The sequence below is a fragment of the Muntiacus reevesi genome, chromosome 22, assembly GCF_963930625.1.
Source record: "Muntiacus reevesi chromosome 22, mMunRee1.1, whole genome shotgun sequence".
Taxonomy (NCBI): Eukaryota; Metazoa; Chordata; class Mammalia; order Artiodactyla; family Cervidae; genus Muntiacus; species Muntiacus reevesi.
Window position 1 is genome coordinate 17,026,540 of NC_089270.1, and position 18,371 is coordinate 17,044,910.

An 18,371-nucleotide genomic window follows, 5' to 3' on the forward strand; every position below is an offset into this window, starting at 1 on the left:
CTCACCCTTGCAGTCAGCCCCTCCAGGGATCACGCTAGTGACACAGAGTGGTCCTCGCTTTGTCATACCATCAGCCACAGGCAGCTTTCCTTTCAAAGGAAGCATATCTTTAATTTATACCGGAAGATTCTGAGTATTGAGTACTGTGCTTTCAGTCAAATACCTTGCAGTCACTCAGAGAAAAAAAAGAAAGGGAAATTTACTCATTGACACTTAATTTACTTAATTGCTTAATGACACTTGCAGTTGTGCCATGGACTTGCTAAGTCTTGTCTGACTCTCTTGTGACCCCACGCACTGTAGCCCTCCAGGCTCCTCTGTCCATGGGGATTCTTCAGGCAAGAATACTGGAGTGGGTTGCCATGCCCTCCTCCAGGGGATCTTCCCGACCCAGGGATCGAACCTGCATCTCCTGCATTGGCAGGTGGATTCTTTACCATTGAGCTACCAGGGAAGGCCTGTTAATGTCACTTAGATTGTCTCATAATAATAAGAGTAATCAGAGTCAGGAATGAGTGGGGAGCATGTGGGGATAAGAGTCAAATTTGTTTTCATATATATTTGAAAGGCTTAAAATGTTGTTTAAAACAGCACCTTCGGTTGCTCCTGCAAAGACATCTAAGAGGAGGTTTATGGAAATGTCAGCGCAGCAGAACCACTCTGATCTTCACTGTGTTGCTCTGAGTCAAATACATAATTGCACTATTTCAAGCACTTTGTTTTACGAATGTTCTTAAATGCTGAGGATTTTATTTCTAGTTAGTTGTCATTGGGGCCAGCGTACACTCACTGGATTGCAGTAGTTGCTGTGGACACTACAGACGTGTTAGATTTTTTCCTTTGAAGATTCATTTGTCATCTCCATCACTCACGAGAAGATTTCTATTTCTGTTACATTTTTGTAGCCATCATCAAGTCTGCCTTACTGCAGTCTACACTTTGGGCGTAAGCTGCCTTGCAGCTGCCCTTTAATTCTCCTTACTCAACCCTCATAACCACAGGGTTTGCTCAAATGCACTCTAATCGAGGCTCCCTGGAGTAATTGCAGAATGTCTTGCGTAGTACATCATGGGGTGGCAGCCTCCCATCTCCTACAGAGACTGAACCCATTAATTAAAACTCAGCTGCTGACACTTGTTGTCAGAGGTGGTTAAGGGGCTGATCCAGAGGTAGACACAGCGGTGCTTCGCTCAGTGTGGTTTTTGTTTGGTTCTTGCCACGTTGGTAGACTGGGGGAGAAGGGGAAGGAACAGCAGCAAGACCAGCACAGACAGCGGTTTGGAAAAGCACCAGGTCACACCTGTCTTCCCTTACCTTCTCTCTTGCATGGGTCCAGCTGTTTGGTTTCTAGCTTTCCTCTGTTTCTGATGTTGTTGTTGTTCAGTTGCTCAGTCATGCCCAACTCTTTGCAACCCCATGGACTGCAGCACGCCAGGCCTCCCTGTCCTTCATTATCTCCCAGAGCCTGCTCAAACTCTAGTCCATTGAGTCAGGGGTGCCATCCAACCATCTCGTCCTCTGATTCCCTTCTCCCACACGCAATCATTTCCCAGCATCAGGGTCTTTTCTAATGAGTCAGTTGTTCACATAAGGTGGCTGAAGTATTGGAACTTCAGAATCAGTCCTTCCAATGAATATTCAGGACTGATCTCCTTTAGGATGGACTAGTTGGATCTCCTTACAGTCCAAAGGACTCTCAAGAGTCTTCTCCAACACCACAGTTCAGAAGCATCAATTCTTCGGCACTCAGCTTTCTTTATAGTCCAACTCTCATATCCATACATGACTACTAGAAGAACCATAGCTTTGACGAGACAGACCTTTGTCAGCAAAGTAATGTTTCTGCTTTTTAATATGCTGTCTAGATTGGTCATAGCTTTTCTTCCAAGGAACAAGCATCTTTTAATTTCATGGCTGCATTTACCATCTGCAGTGATTTTGGAGCCCAAAAAAAAAATCTGTCACTGTTTCCATTGTTTCTCCATCTATTTGCCATGAAGTGATAGGACTGGATGCCATGATCTTAGTTTTTTGAATGTTGAGTTTTAAGCCATCTTTTTCACTCTCCTCTTTCACTTTCATCAAGAGGCTCCTTAGTTCCTCTTCACTTTCTACCATAAGGGTGGTGTCATTTGCATTTCTGAGGTTGTTGATATTTCTCCTGGCAATCTTGATTTCAGCTTGTGCTTTATCCAGCCCAGCATTTTGCATGATGTACTCTGCATAGAAGCTAAATAAGCAGGGTGACAATATACAGCCTTGATGTACTCCTTTCCCAATTTGGAGCCAGTCCATTTTTCCATGTCCAGTTCTAACTGTTGCATCTTGACCTGCATACAGGTTTTTTAAGGAGGTAGGAGAGGTGGTCTGGTATTCTCATCTTGAAGAATTTTCCACAGTTTGTTGTGATTTACACAGTCAAAGGCTTTAGCGTAGTCAGTGAAGCAGAAGTAGATGTTTTTCTGAAGTTCTCTTGCTTTTCTGTGATCCAGTGGATGTTGGCAATTTGATCTCTGGTTCCTCTGCCTTTTCTCAATTCAGCTTGAATACCTGGAAGTTCTCGGTTAACATACTGTTGAACCCTAGCTTGGAGAATTTTGTGAATTACTTTGCTAGCTTGTGAAATGAGTGCAGTTGTGCAGTAGTTTCAGCATTCTTTGGCACTTGCCTTTCTTTGGGATTGGAATAAAAACTGATCTTTTCCAGTCCTTGGCCATTGCTGAGTTTTCCATATTTGCTGGCATATTTATTGTTTTTGATGACCATCTTCCAATTCCTGTATGTTCTCCTACGCCCACTGGCTGTACTGAAATCCACCAGATCACTTCTGAAGTCAGACCTAGCATCACGCCTCTCAGACTATCTCAGGGATACAGGAGGCTGCCTGGGATGGTGTAAAAGCTTTGGGGTGTCTAAAGGGCTCAGAACACTAACTGACATACTGTTCATGCTTTAGGAAGTATCTTAGTTCCTTTAACAGTAGTGGGTGGTTTTCTCACCAAACTGGTAGAACTTGAAGGAAAAGCTTCGTTTTTGTTTTTTTTCCCCCTATCTTTGGAACTCATGAAAAACTGACTTATCAGCTCAGGGAGTCTTAGGGTTTATTCAGTATGCCAAGGAATGACCTACATACTTGCTTTCTTCTTTTCTGTTGTGAATACAAATTTGTAATAGGATATTACAGTGTTACCAAGATTTCACCTTTTCGCTTATTGAAGGAGAGCCCCAGCTGTGCCCAACTAAAAGATTTCTCTCCTACCCCGTGGCTTTTGTGATTGGGCTCATTTTGTAAAATTAAGTGGATTCCTACCTCTTGGTGGAAGGTAAAAATAGATTTTGTAAACAGTAAGAGGTAAAAGAGTGGTTATCACCTCCTCAGATTACAGATAGCTTTGACGTGGAATGCAGCAGGGCTCTTCTGAGTATGTGGAAGGGCTTCCACCTCCATCACCAGATCACCTTGGCCCATCTTCACGCCACCTTGAATTCTTAAAGAGGCCTCTGTTCAGGGTATTTTTTTTAGTCAGCAAGCTCTGGATTCCAGGCTGCTTCAGAAATTACCCAGTCACTAGTCAAAGCACTTAAGAGGGTTCTCGAGAGCCAGACCAAAGATTCCGTTGCTTCCGAAAGGAGCGTGTCCTCTGCCAGGAGTGACGTTTCTCTTCCCGTCTCAGGGGGACATCGTGTCCTGCGCGGGCACATACATCCATGTGTGGAGCATCAACGGGAACCCCGTCGTGAGTGTGAACACGTTCACGGGCAGGAGCCAGCAGATCGTCTGTTGCTGCGTGTCGGAGATGAACGAGTGGGACACACAGAACGTCATCGTCACGGGACACTCGGATGGCGTGGTCCGGGTAGGTCCGCTGTGAGCACACGCGCCAGGGTGTTTGCTGCCCTAATTCACCCGAAGCTTCTGTAGCTGTCTGCAGGTGAAGACACCTGGAGGTTGTCCTGCCGTTTAGCAAACTCGCACTCAGATGTAGACCTTGGCCACTGGGTTATCAGACGTGGGGAGCGTCAGTGACTCGGCCTCTTTCTCCCCCAGTAAGTAGGTGTGTTACTGCTATTGCCCTCTTGGCGCAGGATCACTTAGACACCATCTCCCTGTCGCGCTGGGATTGCTAGAAGTGTCAGCTCCCCAAGTGTTGGCCTTTCAGCCCGTCAGATGGCTTCGTAGGGAAAATGGGGACCATCTGGTCTCTGCAGAGAATCACAGGGCTCGATCATGCTTCCAGGGGCCTCTCGTCATTCATTCCTTTCCTGTCTCAGATCCTGGGTGATTTTACCTGAATCCTAGATCCGTTTATCCTTTTCTTAGTTTTCATGTGTTGAAAAGAGAAAAAGTGAAATCGCTCAGTTGTTTCCGACTCTTCCCAACCCCACAGACTGTAGCCTACCAGGCTCTTCTGTCCATGGGATTTTCCAGGCAAGAGTACTGGAATGGGTTGCCATTTCCTTCTCTAGGGGATCTTCCCAACCCAGGGATCAAACCCAGGTCTCCCGTATTGTAGGCAGACAGTTTACAGTCTGAGCCACCAGGGAAGCCAATGCGTTCATGCGTTGGGCCTCTACCAAAAATGGAATCCACGGAGTGTTTACCTTTTTAATCTGTTCTAATACTTGGGTGTTTCTCTCGGGAGATTTTTCTTTATGTCCTTCTTTAACTGTGCTCTGTAAAAGGAGAGAGCAGCTGGTTGCTGCCCTTGTACTCACAGTCACAAGCAGAGCTACCCATTGAGGCCATTGGCCACTCCCTGGCCACCCTGCTCTCAGATTCTGGGCACACACCCAAAAGGCACACCCCCAAAGCCGCAGGCCTGCAGAGCAGCATTCCAGGTTACTCCATCTGTGAGGCATCGTGAAGAGCACCCTAACCAAATACGTCTGGGGCTCCTGCTTCCTGTACACCTTCTTGGAGGTGTAAAGTATATATCAGTGTAGGCAAGCCTCACTGGGGTTTTTGTAGGAAATAAGGAAGTGTACATAGTTTAACTGTGTTTCTGAAATCTGTTTGACCCCATTCCTTTTCCCTTGACCATGAAAAACCCACTGACATCTCATGCAACACAGTTTGGGGAGAACTGTTTTATTTGCAGGCAGTCCCTGCCACATTTTTCAAGATACAGGGAAATCTGACTGTACATAATAAGAGAAATCAGGTTACTTATTTAACCCTGAGAATTCATCTTCATGCGGTAACTCATAAATTGTTTCTGTAATCTGTTCAACTGTATTGTTTTTTTTCCCATGCTTATTTAAATTCAGTTTTGGAGAATGGAATTTTTGCAAGTTCCTGAAACGCCAGCCCCTGAGCCTACTGAAGTCCTCGAAATGCAGGAAGACTGTCCAGAAGCACAAATCGGTATTGAATACTTTCTAAGTTTTGCAGTAGTTTTCATGTTTCTTTCTTTTTCTTTTTTTAAATCCTTATGAGTAAACTTACATCAGCTTACATTAAGCAAGAGCCTGAGGTCGGGCATTGCTGTCAGAAGCGGCCTTCCTGCCTGGTAAGGGCTGCCTGGTAAGAGCCTGGCGGGCTCAGAGTTCTCTCGTTCATCGGGCAATACCCCGTGCGGTAGTGTCTCAGAGGCGGCTTTCACATCCCACAGTAAATACAGTTACAAGCTTCCCAGAATACCAGAGGCTTGGGCTTTCTGTCCTGAGAAATACAAAGCAGGTCCAAGAATCCAGTGTCCGATGAGTCGGGGGGCCACACCTCAGTCCCACCAATCACTTGATCAGCTCAGTGTGAGTGACAGGGCAGCATCCTGTTTGTAAACCATTCACAGAGACAGACCAGAGTCCATACTCTAGACCCCCTCAAGAAGGGCCTTCATCACACAGAAGCCTGGTGATCTGTATTCTTGTTGTTTAGTCGCTAAGTCGTGTGTGACTCTTTGCGACCCCATGCACTATCGCCCACCCGGCTTCCCTGTCCATGGGATTTCCGAGGCAAGGATACTGGAGTGGGTCGCCATTTCCTCCTCCAGGGTGTCTTCCCAGCCCAGAGATTAAACCCACGTCTCCTGCATTGGCGGGCAGGTTCTCGGTACCACTGAGCTACCAGGGAAGCCCCAATCTTTGTTCTGTATCTGCTGTTTGTGAAGCACTTTAACATTTTCCAGTGAAATATAGAGATAGTTTTATTTGTGTGTGTGTATATACATATATACACACACAGAATGTTTGGAAATGGCACCAAAGAATCAAGCTAAGGTGTGCTTTGGGTTACTGAGTCTCCAGAAAAGTACCTGCCGCTGATTTGGATCAACTGGTCCAAGACTCTTCATAGAAAGGAATAGGGCTTTAAGTTCAACCTCTAGGTCGTCTCTCCATGACAAATTTTTGTACACTGAGAATTCAGCATGAGTTTCACAATGTGAAGAAGTTGCTAAGGGAAAAGGCTTACTATCAGAAAGACACAAGTCCTTCTTGTAAGCTGACAGTAGCTTTTACTTTCTTTGCTATAACCGATGGACAGGACATTGTAATTCTTGTATTATTTTAATGCATGTAAATTTCCACATAGGCAATTGCAGCTCCACTAAGAAGAAAGTCATCGGGGTGTTTGGAGACCTACACTCAGAATTCAGTTGTTTGTATTTGAAAGTTAATAACTATTGTGTGTCAGACATCAGCCATTCAGTCTGATGAGAAGTACGTCCCTCTGCCTTCCTCTTAACAAAGCTTGTATGTGAATAACAGAGATATACGAATAAGAAGGAGAGAAGAAGGGGTCAGATGCAGGGAGGAGAGACATTTGTATATCTTCGTACTCCTTGTGTTTTCACATTGTGGACAAAGTTTAGCAGGAGTGGCAGAAGCGGGGAGTAGCCCACAGAAAGGGTTAACTTGGGACCATGTCACAGTGGTAGGACTCAAGGGCAGGGGCCCAGATGAAAGAGAAGACAAACTGGCTCTCTGGAAATCAAACCCGTGTCAGAGACCACTGTTTGAAGACTTTCATGATCATAAGCCATTGGGTTAAAAAAAAAAAACACCTGAAATTAGCCAACCAGCTTACTAACGTTAGTAGGAGTCTTAATCATTCAGTTATGTCCTACTCTGTATAACCCCATGGACTGTCTCCTCTGTCCATGGGATTTCCCAGACAGGAATAATGGAGTGGGCTGCCATTTTCCTCTTTTGGGTGGACCTTCAGGTTTGATCCCTGGGTCTGCTTCACTGCAGGCAGACTCTTTAACACAGGCAGACTAAGTATTTGTCTTGTTAAAAAATAGGTGTCGTGGACTGGTGCTTGCTCGCTTGTTTGTTTGTTTTTGGCTGAGTCAGGTTGTAGTTGTGGCACGCAGGATCTTCACTGACACATGCAGGTTCACGGGCTCCAGAGCGAATGGGTTCAGTAGTTGAGGCACGCAGGCTTACTTGCCCTGCAGCGTGTGAGATCTTAGTTCCCTGACCAGGGATCAAACCTATATCTCCTCCATTGGAAGGCGAATTCTTAACCACTGGACCACCAGGGAGGTCCCTGCTCACTTGTTCTTGCTCTCTCCTTTGTTCCAGTTACATATGTTTGAAAGTAAGTGAAAGTGTTGGTCACTCTGTAGTGTCTGACTCTTTGTAACCCTGTGACCGTAGCCTGCCAGGCTCCTCTGTCCATGGGATTCTCCAGGCAAGGATACTGTAATGGGTTGCCATTCCCTTCTCCAGGGGATCTTCCTGACCTAGGGATTGAACCCGGGCCTCCTGCACTGCAGGCAGATAGATTCTTTACCCTCTGAGCCACCAGGAAAGCTAGTTCTCCCTCCTAGTTTTTGCAAGGGAATTGAGCTGAAGAAATGCACAATAACAATGGAAAGAGGAGGAAGAACAAAATTCTCAGTTAAGATTTCTATCCATAGTCTGTTCATCTATGCTGTCATTTATATTGACTGCTATGTGGAAGGCACCACGTTGGGACTCCTCTTCAACTGACCACTGTCTTATAGAAATAATGACCAAAAGTAATAGTTTGGGGTGAGAATTTTAAATGTGTGAGAGCCATACAGCTGTTAAAGGAGCCCAGAAGAGAGAGTTAACTTTCTGTTGCAGAAACCACATAAGATTTTAGAGAAAGAAGCATTTAAGATATGTCTTGAGAGACAGGTCACATCAGAACACACAGAGGTTGGGAAGATGGGTCCAGGCAGGGCCAACCAGCATGCGCAGAACTAGCTGCAAGGAGGAGCAGGGCTGCGTGGAGAGCAGAGTGGGCACGTCCAGCTGAGCTGTGGCCGTGAGGCAGGTGCAGGTAGCGAGAAATTCATAAAGGCAGGCTTTGGCCAGATTGTGAAAGAATAAATGCCGATCTAAGGATTAGGGCCAAAACAGTCTATGAACGCTGAAATTCTACGCTTTTGCTATCATACCTAACTGAAAATTCTGGCAAACTTTTTGCCTTTATGGCTTCCCAGGTTGAGCTAAGTGGTAAATAACCCTCTTGCCAGTGAAGGAGACCTAAGAGATGTGGGTTCGATCCCTGGGTCAGGAAGGCCCCTGGAGGAGGGCACAGCAACCCACACCAGTATTCTTGCCTGGAGAATCCCATGGACAGAGGAGCCTGGCAGGCTACGGTCCATAGGGTCACAAAGAGTTGGACACAACTGAAGCGACCCTGCATATTGTAATACTGAGCTTAAAATACTGTCTCTTGTGTCTTAACCAGTAGAGGAAAAATAGCTGTGGGACAAAGCTGGATCTAACCATGATGTGTGTGTGTTTTCTAATTCCCCCAATGCATCACCCAGGGCAAGAAGCCCAGGACGAGGACAGCAGCGATTCTGAAGCCGACGAGCAGAGCGTCAGCCAGGACCCCAAGGACACGCCCAGCCAGCCCAGCAGCACCAGCCACCGGCCCCGGGCGGCCTCCTGCCGAGCCACAGCCACCTGGTACAACGACAGTGGCTCCGACGACTCCCGTCGCTGGTCCGATCAGCTCAGCCTCGATGAGAAGGACGGCTTCATATTTGTGAACTATTCAGAGGGCCAGAGCAGACCTCATCTCCAGGCTACCCTTAACCACCCCCACCCCAATCCCATCGAGGCGCGGAATTACAGCCGATTGAAGCCCGGTAACTCGGAGGTCCCATGTCTATTTGTCAAACCTTGGGGGTTGGCCAGGGTCGGTGGACTGAGGTGGAGGGCTGAAGCTCTTCTTTTCCGCATCCCTGTGACCGAGGCCACCCGCCGAGGGGGCCTCACATTTCTTCTTGTGTAAAGTGGACCTAGAGACCCTTGGAGATTCTATCCTACAGTAGTGCATGCAATATGTTGGGCATTTTGTAAAGAAAAATAATGTCAAGCCAAAACTCCATTCATTCACAAATTATGAAAGCTTTTGAAAATGGGTAGGCTGTGGATTACGGACAAATAGATAAAACTCTATTCACAGAGAGCTTTACCTGTGATAGAGTTAGGGGCCAGGTCCTCAAATGGAGAAGCTGTGTCTTGTACTGAGGGTTTCCCCCTCTCCACGCTTGTCCTTGTGAAGGCCTCACTGAGTCCATGGTCGGTGTCAGGCTAGACCGCTGGGCCTTTAACAACCAAGGCAGCAGAGACCAAGAACCAGAGAGGCTGCCAGAGCTATGTTCGGCAGCACCCTGAAGTGTGAGGGCCCTTTGTTAGGGGCCACCTACCATACGTGGGCTCCCCTCGCTTCGTCCGTCATGCCTTGCCCTTTTCCGCCCCAGGGTACCGCTGGGAACGGCAGCTGGTGTTCAGGAGTAAGCTGACCATGCACACGGCCTTCGACCGGAAGGACAACGCGCACCCTGCCGAGATCACCGCACTGGGCGTCTCCAAGTAAGTGGCCAGCTCTCCTGGGCGCCCACACTCAAGCCGTCTCTGGGGAGCACAGGTTTCATCTGTCCTATCCGTGGGGCTCCACCAGACAAACCAGGACACCTGCCAGTGTGTGGATTTCACTTGTGAATTTCAAAAACCAGAAAACTTTGCCTTCTCTGTTCTTCAGAGACACAGCACGGTTTGATGCATGGAGGGTCGAGATGGAGTGTGCATTCGGGCTCAGTGCTGTTCTGTCCCTGTCCACGCTCGACCCCTCCCCAGCGCACACACCCACTGGGGACTGGGGTCACAGGGAGCTGCGGCCGCGTGGCGCTGACTCTGCCGTGTCTCCTGCAGGGACCACAGCAGGATCCTCGTGGGCGACAGTCGGGGCCGGGTGTTCAGCTGGTCTGTGAGCGACCAGCCCGGCCGCTCAGCCGCCGACCACTGGGTGAAGGACGAAGGAGGGGACAGCTGTTCAGGCTGCTCCGTGCGGTTCTCTCTCACGGAAAGACGGCACCATTGCAGGAACTGCGGTCAGCTCTTCTGCCAGAAGTAAGATGAGATGCAAGCTTTCTTTTAATTAAAAAATTGATTTTTATTTATTTATTTTTAGTTGCTCTGCTGCGCAGGCTTTTCTCTAGTTGCAGCAAGCGTTGGGGCTACTCTCTAGTTGCGGTGCTCGGGCTTCTTATCCCCGTGGCTTCTCTTCTTGCAGAGGCAGGGCTCTAGGTGCACGGGCTTCAGCAGACAGGATTCATGGGTGATTCATTCACCAGTTGCCTGGTGGCAGGTGGGATCTTCTTCAGTCAGGGTTTGAACCTGTGTCCCCTGCATTGGCAGGCTGACTCAACCACTGGACACCAGGGATGTCCTTGATGGACTCAAGGGATTTTGTTTCATTTTATCAGTATAAGCAATACTGCAGTGCACACCATTGTAAATGCCCTCTTCATACACAAGCTGGAGTTTCCCTAGAGGAGATGCTTGGGAAGGAGCTGATAGATGGCAGACGTGGCCCTGAACGTAGCTAGCTGTTGCCAGATTACTCTCCAGAACAGAAGTGCTAGTCTACTCTCCCTCCAGCAGGTGTGTCAGTCCTTGCGGTGCTTATTCATACCTGGGGCTGCCAAGCTTTTCCACTCTTGCCAATCTGATAGCCAGATTGTGTTGTTTTAACTTGCAGCGTTTCTGAGGTTGAACATCTTCTCATATGCTTATTGCCAGTTTTGAGTTTCCTCTTGGGTAACTTGGCCCATTTCCCCTTTGGGTTTGCTCTTCTGTTTTTTTCCCACCTCCTTGAGGAGTTGTTTTGTATCCTGGGCTCTGATCCTTTGCCTTATACATGTCTTGCAGCTATCTTCTGCCAGTCTATGGCTTGTGTTTTTTACTTGATGTATGTTTTTTTTTCTGGCACATGGGTTTAGAATTTTGATGTAGTAGCATGTGTTACTTTTTATGACTTTCGCTTCTTTTTTTGGCCTTAAAAAATCTTTATCTGTCCTGAGGTCATAAAGATGGCCTTGTTCATTTTCTTTTAAAAGTTTCAGTTTTGTTTTTCACATTTGGGTCTTTAGGTTCAAATCCATTTGTAATTTATTTGGGGGTATGACATAAGGTGGGGATCTCTTCTATTTCCCAGGTACAAAGAGTCAGTTGTCTCATATGCATTGATTCCTTGCTCTCTCTGTCATACTCTGGGGTCCCACATACGCATGTTTAGGCCTTACTTTCTTTTTTTTTAAGATTTATTTACTTGCATATTTGCATGCTTAGTTGCTCAGTCATGTCCAACTCTTTGTGACCCTTTGGACGATAGCCTGCCAGCCTCCTCTGTCCATGGGATTTCCCAGGCAGGAATGTATGTATGTATGTATTTCTGACTGCACTGGGTCTTCATTGCTCTTCGAGGGCTTTCTCCAGTTGCAGTGTGGGCTACTCTTCATTGCGGTACACGGGCTTCTCCTATTGCCGACACACGTCCTAGGGCGTGTGGCCTCAGTACTTGTGGCACACAGGTTAGTTCCTCTGAGGTATGTGGTATCCTCCCGAAACCAGGGATCGAACCCATGTCCCCTGCATTGACAGGCAGATTCTTAACCACCAGACCACCAGGGAGCCCCAGTCCTCAGTTTTCATGGCAGACAACAGAAAAGATCCCCCAGGCAGTACTCACTGATATTTATATTGCCTTACTCAAAAGATGCTTTCACAGAACACATTAAGTGTATCATTGCTCCTGAGCCAGTCACTGAGGGGCCGTGGCTTATTGGAAAGGCTGTGGTCCTGGGTTTACACTGCCCAGGTGCTCACTGGACTCTTGTCCATTGCATCATCTCAGCATATTACTAGCCCTCTCTGAAATCACACATGAGTTTTGTAAAGCACCAGGTGCAAAGTCTGGCAGTATAGGTGTTTAGTAAGAAGTGTTATCATAACTATAAATTTTTTTCAGACTAATGTCTTAAGCCTTTTCTCCTGAGATGTCTGATTCAAGGTGAGGTAGCAGAAAGTTGCTGCCAGCCACTTCTTAGAGGAATTTCCATGATGGCAGAGGAATCTGTCTTGAGCTTCTGTGCTTTGAGACACCCACACTGCGAAGCCTAGTGATCTGGTAATTTCTGGTCATCACCACCTCCATATGTCTGCTGACACACATCTCTTCTTTGTAGTGTTTAATTTTCTAAGTACTGTTTACATGTAGGTAATTCTTTAAATTATCCCAGGCCTTCAAATGTTGAATGGAGGCTTTATTTGAAAAACCAACCAAACAAGTGACTGATGATGACATAATGGGCATGGAAGGAATGCTGTCCCAGAGGGCATAGCCCTGCCATGATCTTTTACCCTTGAGCTGCCAAGGGAGCTTGCCAGCATTCCTAAGGGTCTACTCAAAGTCCAATCCCTTAAACCTCCGAGACTGGTGGCGCGTCACTTATTCTCTGGACACTTCTAGTGGTAGATTAATGGAGGAAACAAAATCTTCAGTCTTGTGAAAAGCCAAGCTTAAAGTGACAGAGTGCCACATTCAGGGTCATATCCTGCTTTATGCCAGGAGTAAGAATGCTTTCTATAAAGAACTGGAACATCTCTAAGTGTGTATTCCACCTCAAGAAATTCTGTCAAGATAAACAGAAAATGAGAACATTTGGACCAGACAGAAAAGTCAAACTACAAGAAATGACTGAAGAGTGAGTCAAAGTGTTTAAAAGCTCAGAAGAACTCTTTAGTGACCAAAGAATCTTTTAAAATGAGTAGTAAGAGCTCTAATGCCCAGGGAAAATAGGCTCCAAGTAAAGACACTGGCATACCGCCCAAGGTGACAGGACATGAGGAAGAATGCCCTACTTCCGTCCTGCACGGGAAGAATGGCCTCTGAGCTGTTGTTGACTTCCCTTGGCTTCATCCTGTAGGAGAATCTTAACTTTTTTTTTTAATTCTCTTTTGTCAAACAAATGGCTTGCCTTGGTTTATTAGCACTTTTCTTCATAGAATGAAACAAGGAGTACAGCATTCCTTGTGGTCCTAGGTCAAAAACCACATTACCCATACCAGTACAGCCTCTGGCAATTCTTCTGACACATTGTGGTCTTGAGTGTTACACTGCAGGCTGTCCCTTCTGTTTTTAAATTAGCATTTCGGAGCCCAGTGGTCCAATGTGGGGAAAAAATCCATAACTACCTGGTTTTACCTCCCCTTTAGGTGCAGCCGATTTCAGTCAGAAATCAAACGCTTGAAAATCTCCTCCCCAGTCCGTGTCTGTCAGAACTGTTACTACAACTTACAGCACGAGAGGAGTTCAGAAGACGGGCCTCGGAACTGTTGAAGATTCAGCAAGCTGATTGGAGACCACGGTCTGGAGACCCCGCTTCCCGCCTCCCCCGTCACAGCTCGCAGCTCGGAAGGCATCGAAACAGTCTCCGTTTACACATCTCTTCACACCGCGCGTCTGAAGGGTGGGATTCAGAGGGAACACTGACTGAACGGGTGTCAAGTACAGTCGTGGGGCAGACACTGCAGGTGAGCAGCACAAGAATACGAGGTGGTTCCCAGGAGCAACATCTCAATATCCGACTCTCCCTTAACAATCGCTGTCTCCAAGAGAAAATCCTCACGTGTTAACTGTTCTTTTCTTGCGTCTCGTTTTTGTAGAGCTACTCATCCTCAATTGGAAAAATCAACGACTACAAAAAAAAAAAAAAAAAGGCTTTTAGAAAATGGTTGTAAATCTGACTTCTTTGCAAGTAACTGTGTATATTGTAAATAGGTACAAAGGCCTTTTTTTCTAAATAAGGACTTAACAGCCTGTAACATGAGACTTCCAACTAAACCACTAATTCAATGAAATGCTTATGGTTTGTCTGACATCCCTTACCAATTAATTATAAATATTTTTTTTTTAAATCCTCAAAGACATTATCTGTGGTCTTTTTTCCTTCCCCCTTGCAAGCCCAGCCCGTGTGCCCGATGTCCTTTCTCTCAAGTTGCCCACGGTATCTCCACTTAACCTAAGCTAGTAACCAAAACAATGTCATGCGGACCTTCTCTAGGAAACAGTGTGGGATAATAGGAGTCTGGCCCCGAGATACCCTGGGAATCTTTGGGCATCTTGCACATGGCTACACACCACCTCGGTGTTGTTCTGATGTCATAAGGCCCCACGCAGACTTCTCTTTGGACTGCCCTGTGGTCAAAGCATCCGTTCTTAGCACTGCGCCCTAGTGGTCGGGCAATCCACGCAGTGCAGGAAACAGCCCTGCCTCAACTAATGGAAATATATTTGCATGTAACCCAAATTAGCTTCTCTTGCATAGAACATAAGAAGTATGTGTCTTTGGTGACACTAATGTTCTACTATAGCTTATTTTCCCAAAAAAGGGTTAAAACAAAAGAAAAAAGTGTACAGAGTTAACATGTAAACCTTGATGTAAAACTGGATCATGTCAGAACTGCTTATAATTAACCTTTACCATTTAATGCCATCTACCTGAAAACAGTGAGATTTATACTGTATCAATGTCTATTTTTTTGTTTTTGCTATGAATATAATTACAGTATTTTAATATTTAGTTATTTAATTTGTTCTACTAGTTGGATACAGAACACACAAATCCAGGGAGACTAAAGCTGGTGGGGGTGAAGAGATAAGTTTCGTTTACAGAAAAAAAAAGAAAGGCTTTGGTGGTGGGATTTTTTAAAATGTGTGTTATGTACATATATAAATATATATATAAAACAAATGAAACGATTAATCTAGATTTTAACATTTTCAGATATTTAGTGATAATATTATGAACAAATCTAAAAGCCCTGTGATTTGAAAAACATAGAAGCATTTATGGCCCAGGAAAGGAAGGACAGGCCTTCACACCTCTCGGAGCATCATACGAAGGACAGCGGCTTTGGCATTCCCGATTTTTCATCTTTAGGCCCTGGTGACAGGCACACTTATGCACTAAAATGCACATATATGCACATGCATTCAAGCATAGGCATTGGTACAATAGTAACCTTGTACCTAATGGGCTGAAACCAGCTTAAGAACAAATTTGTTCTTCCTGATAACTAGGTCTCCAAGAGAAAAATATAAAGGCTGCTTTAGTGCCTTATGCTTACTAAATTTACACCTTTATTTACCTAGGTTTGAGCCTACTGTCTATTTATGATTACATATCAAAATTGAGGAAAACACTTCCATTTCTAAAAAGTTCAAATATACTTGTTAATAAAAGGATTATTGGCATTAATACTTTAACTTGAAGAAAAGTTGTGTTCTGTTTTCCTTCCTGTGTCTCCCTCTCTCCCATCTTCCTCCCTCCCCCACCCCTGCCCCCAACCTTCTTATTTCAATTGTAATAAATAATGCTGGGTGTTCAACAGTTGCGGGACTTGTGCTCTCACCTAGCCACGGGCTTTGCCCCTGTCCGGACCTAGAGATGAGTTGTAGCAGTGTTATTCTACACTTTTTAAAGAGGCGTCCTCCTTGTGTCCACGAACCATGTTTACCCCAAACCCAACGGCAGAGATGTTCTTTAAAGACTTGAATATATGAATGTCTGTACGTAGTTACTTAAAGGTTATTCCTCTATGTAATATGAAGTTATATGAGATGAACACTTTTAAACTTTCCGACACAACTTCCATAACTAGAAGGTGGAAACCAAAACCCTCATGATAGTCTTTCCTCTGGCAGCTGGTGCTGTGGGCAACCGTTTTGTTCAGTGGGGTTTCTTTTCCTTTTTGCTTTTAATGCAGAAATCACAAATCACTCACACACCCAAGTACACTCACTCACATAAACTAATCGTGTCTCTGGATGTCTTTCTGTCTTCCACGTCCATTGTTTACCAACATACATTCTCAGCATGTACATCCACCTTTGTGTGGTCCATGTTCTTTCTCTGAGAGTACCTCACAGGGCTTCTGCCTGATCTTTGTAGTGGTTTGTCCATCCATCCATTCATTCATCCGTGTTTTCTAACATGTGTGTGTAGGGTGGCATGGCAACGTCATGCTTTTGAAGAGGAGACTAGCTGCCCACAGCAGCCATCCGTCTGGATAATAGCAAAACACTCTAGATAAGTTATTTTGCACTTTCTTATGTATAAAGTTGGTAGAAACTTATTTTTGCTTTGTATCATTTAAATACATTTTGTTTGGGTAAATGAACTGTGTATAAAATATTTATGCCATTAAAACTGTTTTTAGAAAGTATTTTTAATTTCAGCAAGTTTGGTTACTTGTTGCATGACTATTAACCCAGCTGACTTTTTGTGTCAGTGCAATGTATATTTTTTTGTCCTGTTATTAACTTGTAAGCCCTAGTAATGGCCGATTATTTGTACAGCAACAGAAGTAAATTGAAGATACTGGCTAAGACTGGATTGACTGTGGACTTTTGTACTATATTGCAGAATCCAATATCTGTTCTTTGGTGGTTATGTAAAAGGCCTGAAGAATTACTATCTTAGTGTGCAATCTGTGATAACTGAATGTTCATTGTATATCTGTCTCTGATGCAAAAAGGTAGAGTAACACAATTACAATACATGATTAAATGCAGTAGTCCAGATACTTTTTTTTTTTTTCATTTCAGATAAATACCTCCTATTTACCACCCCCAGGAAAAAAAGAAGTTTTAAAGCCAGCTCTTCAGAGAAGGAAAAACAAAATTGAGGTCCAATAAAACTTTTGTGTAGTTTTTTCTAGTTGTGAATATATCTTTCAGAAGCGCCTGCTTAAATTCTCTGCTTGAAGACGTGTTGGCTGCTAGGATCTGGCTCCAGTTCTAGTGCAATTCACATTTTAAAACCAGGCTTTCCGCATCCTGAGTTTCCCAGTGATGCTGGACTCCCGGGGCTAACTGTGCACAGCCGCAGGGAGAGACAAGTGGCTCTTGGGAGACATGACCTTCAGACTTGAATGAACCTCTGGAAAAGTACTACATTTCATGGTTTCGACTCCTTTTCCCTGAGCTTTTTCTCTTATCCATCATATTGTGAAATGTAAACAATGATAAATTATACCTCTATCTCCAGCCCCTGCTATAGTCACATCAGGAATATTCTGGTGTCCTGCCCTCTTTCAGGAAGCACGGCGCCCTCTGTCATCAGCTAGACTTTCCATTTCGGCCTTTGATCTGGAAGTGTTAGCAACTCACATCTGTTTTTATAGTTACTAGCTTATTTGGTTTGAAAACTGACTTCCCAGAAAGGGGGAATGTAGAAAACACTTAAGTTTATTTAGGCTGCTTTAATGTCTTCTTTCTAAATATACTAACAAAATTTCCATTTCATCTTAAGTATAAATAGTAGAGTCCTACTATTGAGGATATTGTGCTTATTACAAATTCCCCCCCCCACCCCCCACCCAGTACAACTCCACTGTAGAGCCAGAAAATAAAGGAATGCTAAGAATTTCCAAGACAATAGATATTTCTTCAAAAATAGATCAATGATAAGAGAAAACGCAGAGCAGTTCTCATTGTTTTAATGTAGTACCATTCATAATCCTAATGACTTCAAGAAGAGTTCCTGCAGGGACAGACTTGCAAAAATTTTTTCAGAGTTTAAAGGAAAATGTGCAAATGATCTTCAGGAAGTCCCATATCTGCCTTTTGATTCTCCAGTAAAATTTCCTCTTCACCCCTCATTTCAAGCCCATTTGGAGTGTTGAAGAAGCAGAGATGGAATTGCTTTAGCACTGGGTTAGACTTTATTGCTTTAACAATATTCTCATTTCCCCCCACCCTTTGCAAAGTTCCTTTTTTATTTACATGTTGTTCTTTTGACTTTTGCTAGAAGTGGCTCCAAGCTCAGCTACTGGACTCAGAGACAGCGCGGTGCTGGGGGAGCCTCGGCTCGGGCTTCGGAGATGGAGACTTCCGGAAGCCCGCGTTCAATCCCTCTTGGCGCACCAGGTTTTCTTGTGTCAACAGTGGCTGTGACCATGGGATGAGTCTAACGTAGGGCTTTTCCAGCTCTTTGCTCTCAGACTATTTTGATCCTTAAAACTATCACATTTGTTTGTGTGAGCTGCCTCTATTAGTAGGCATGGTATTAGAGGTCAAAACTGAGATTTTAAAA

At 45.0% G+C, this 18,371-nt stretch overlaps 1 protein-coding gene across 4 annotated transcripts in view; it reads left to right on the plus strand.

Moving 5' to 3' along the window:
• WDFY3 (WD repeat and FYVE domain containing 3) overlaps window positions 1–16,663 on the plus strand; it is a 270,313-nt gene extending 253,650 nt beyond the window's left edge. For all 4 annotated transcript variants that reach the window (XM_065914495.1, XM_065914492.1, XM_065914493.1 and 1 more), the window contains 6 exons: window positions 3,675–3,857; window positions 5,269–5,365; window positions 8,751–9,074; window positions 9,693–9,804; window positions 10,144–10,341; window positions 13,489–16,663. In XM_065914495.1, the coding sequence (XP_065770567.1) occupies window positions 3,675–3,857; window positions 5,269–5,365; window positions 8,751–9,074; window positions 9,693–9,804; window positions 10,144–10,341; window positions 13,489–13,612 (1,038 nt within the window). In that variant the 3' untranslated portion in view covers window positions 13,613–16,663. The remainder of the gene's footprint in view (window positions 1–3,674; window positions 3,858–5,268; window positions 5,366–8,750; window positions 9,075–9,692; window positions 9,805–10,143; window positions 10,342–13,488) is intronic.
• The last annotated feature ends 1,708 nt before the right edge of the window (window positions 16,664–18,371 follow it).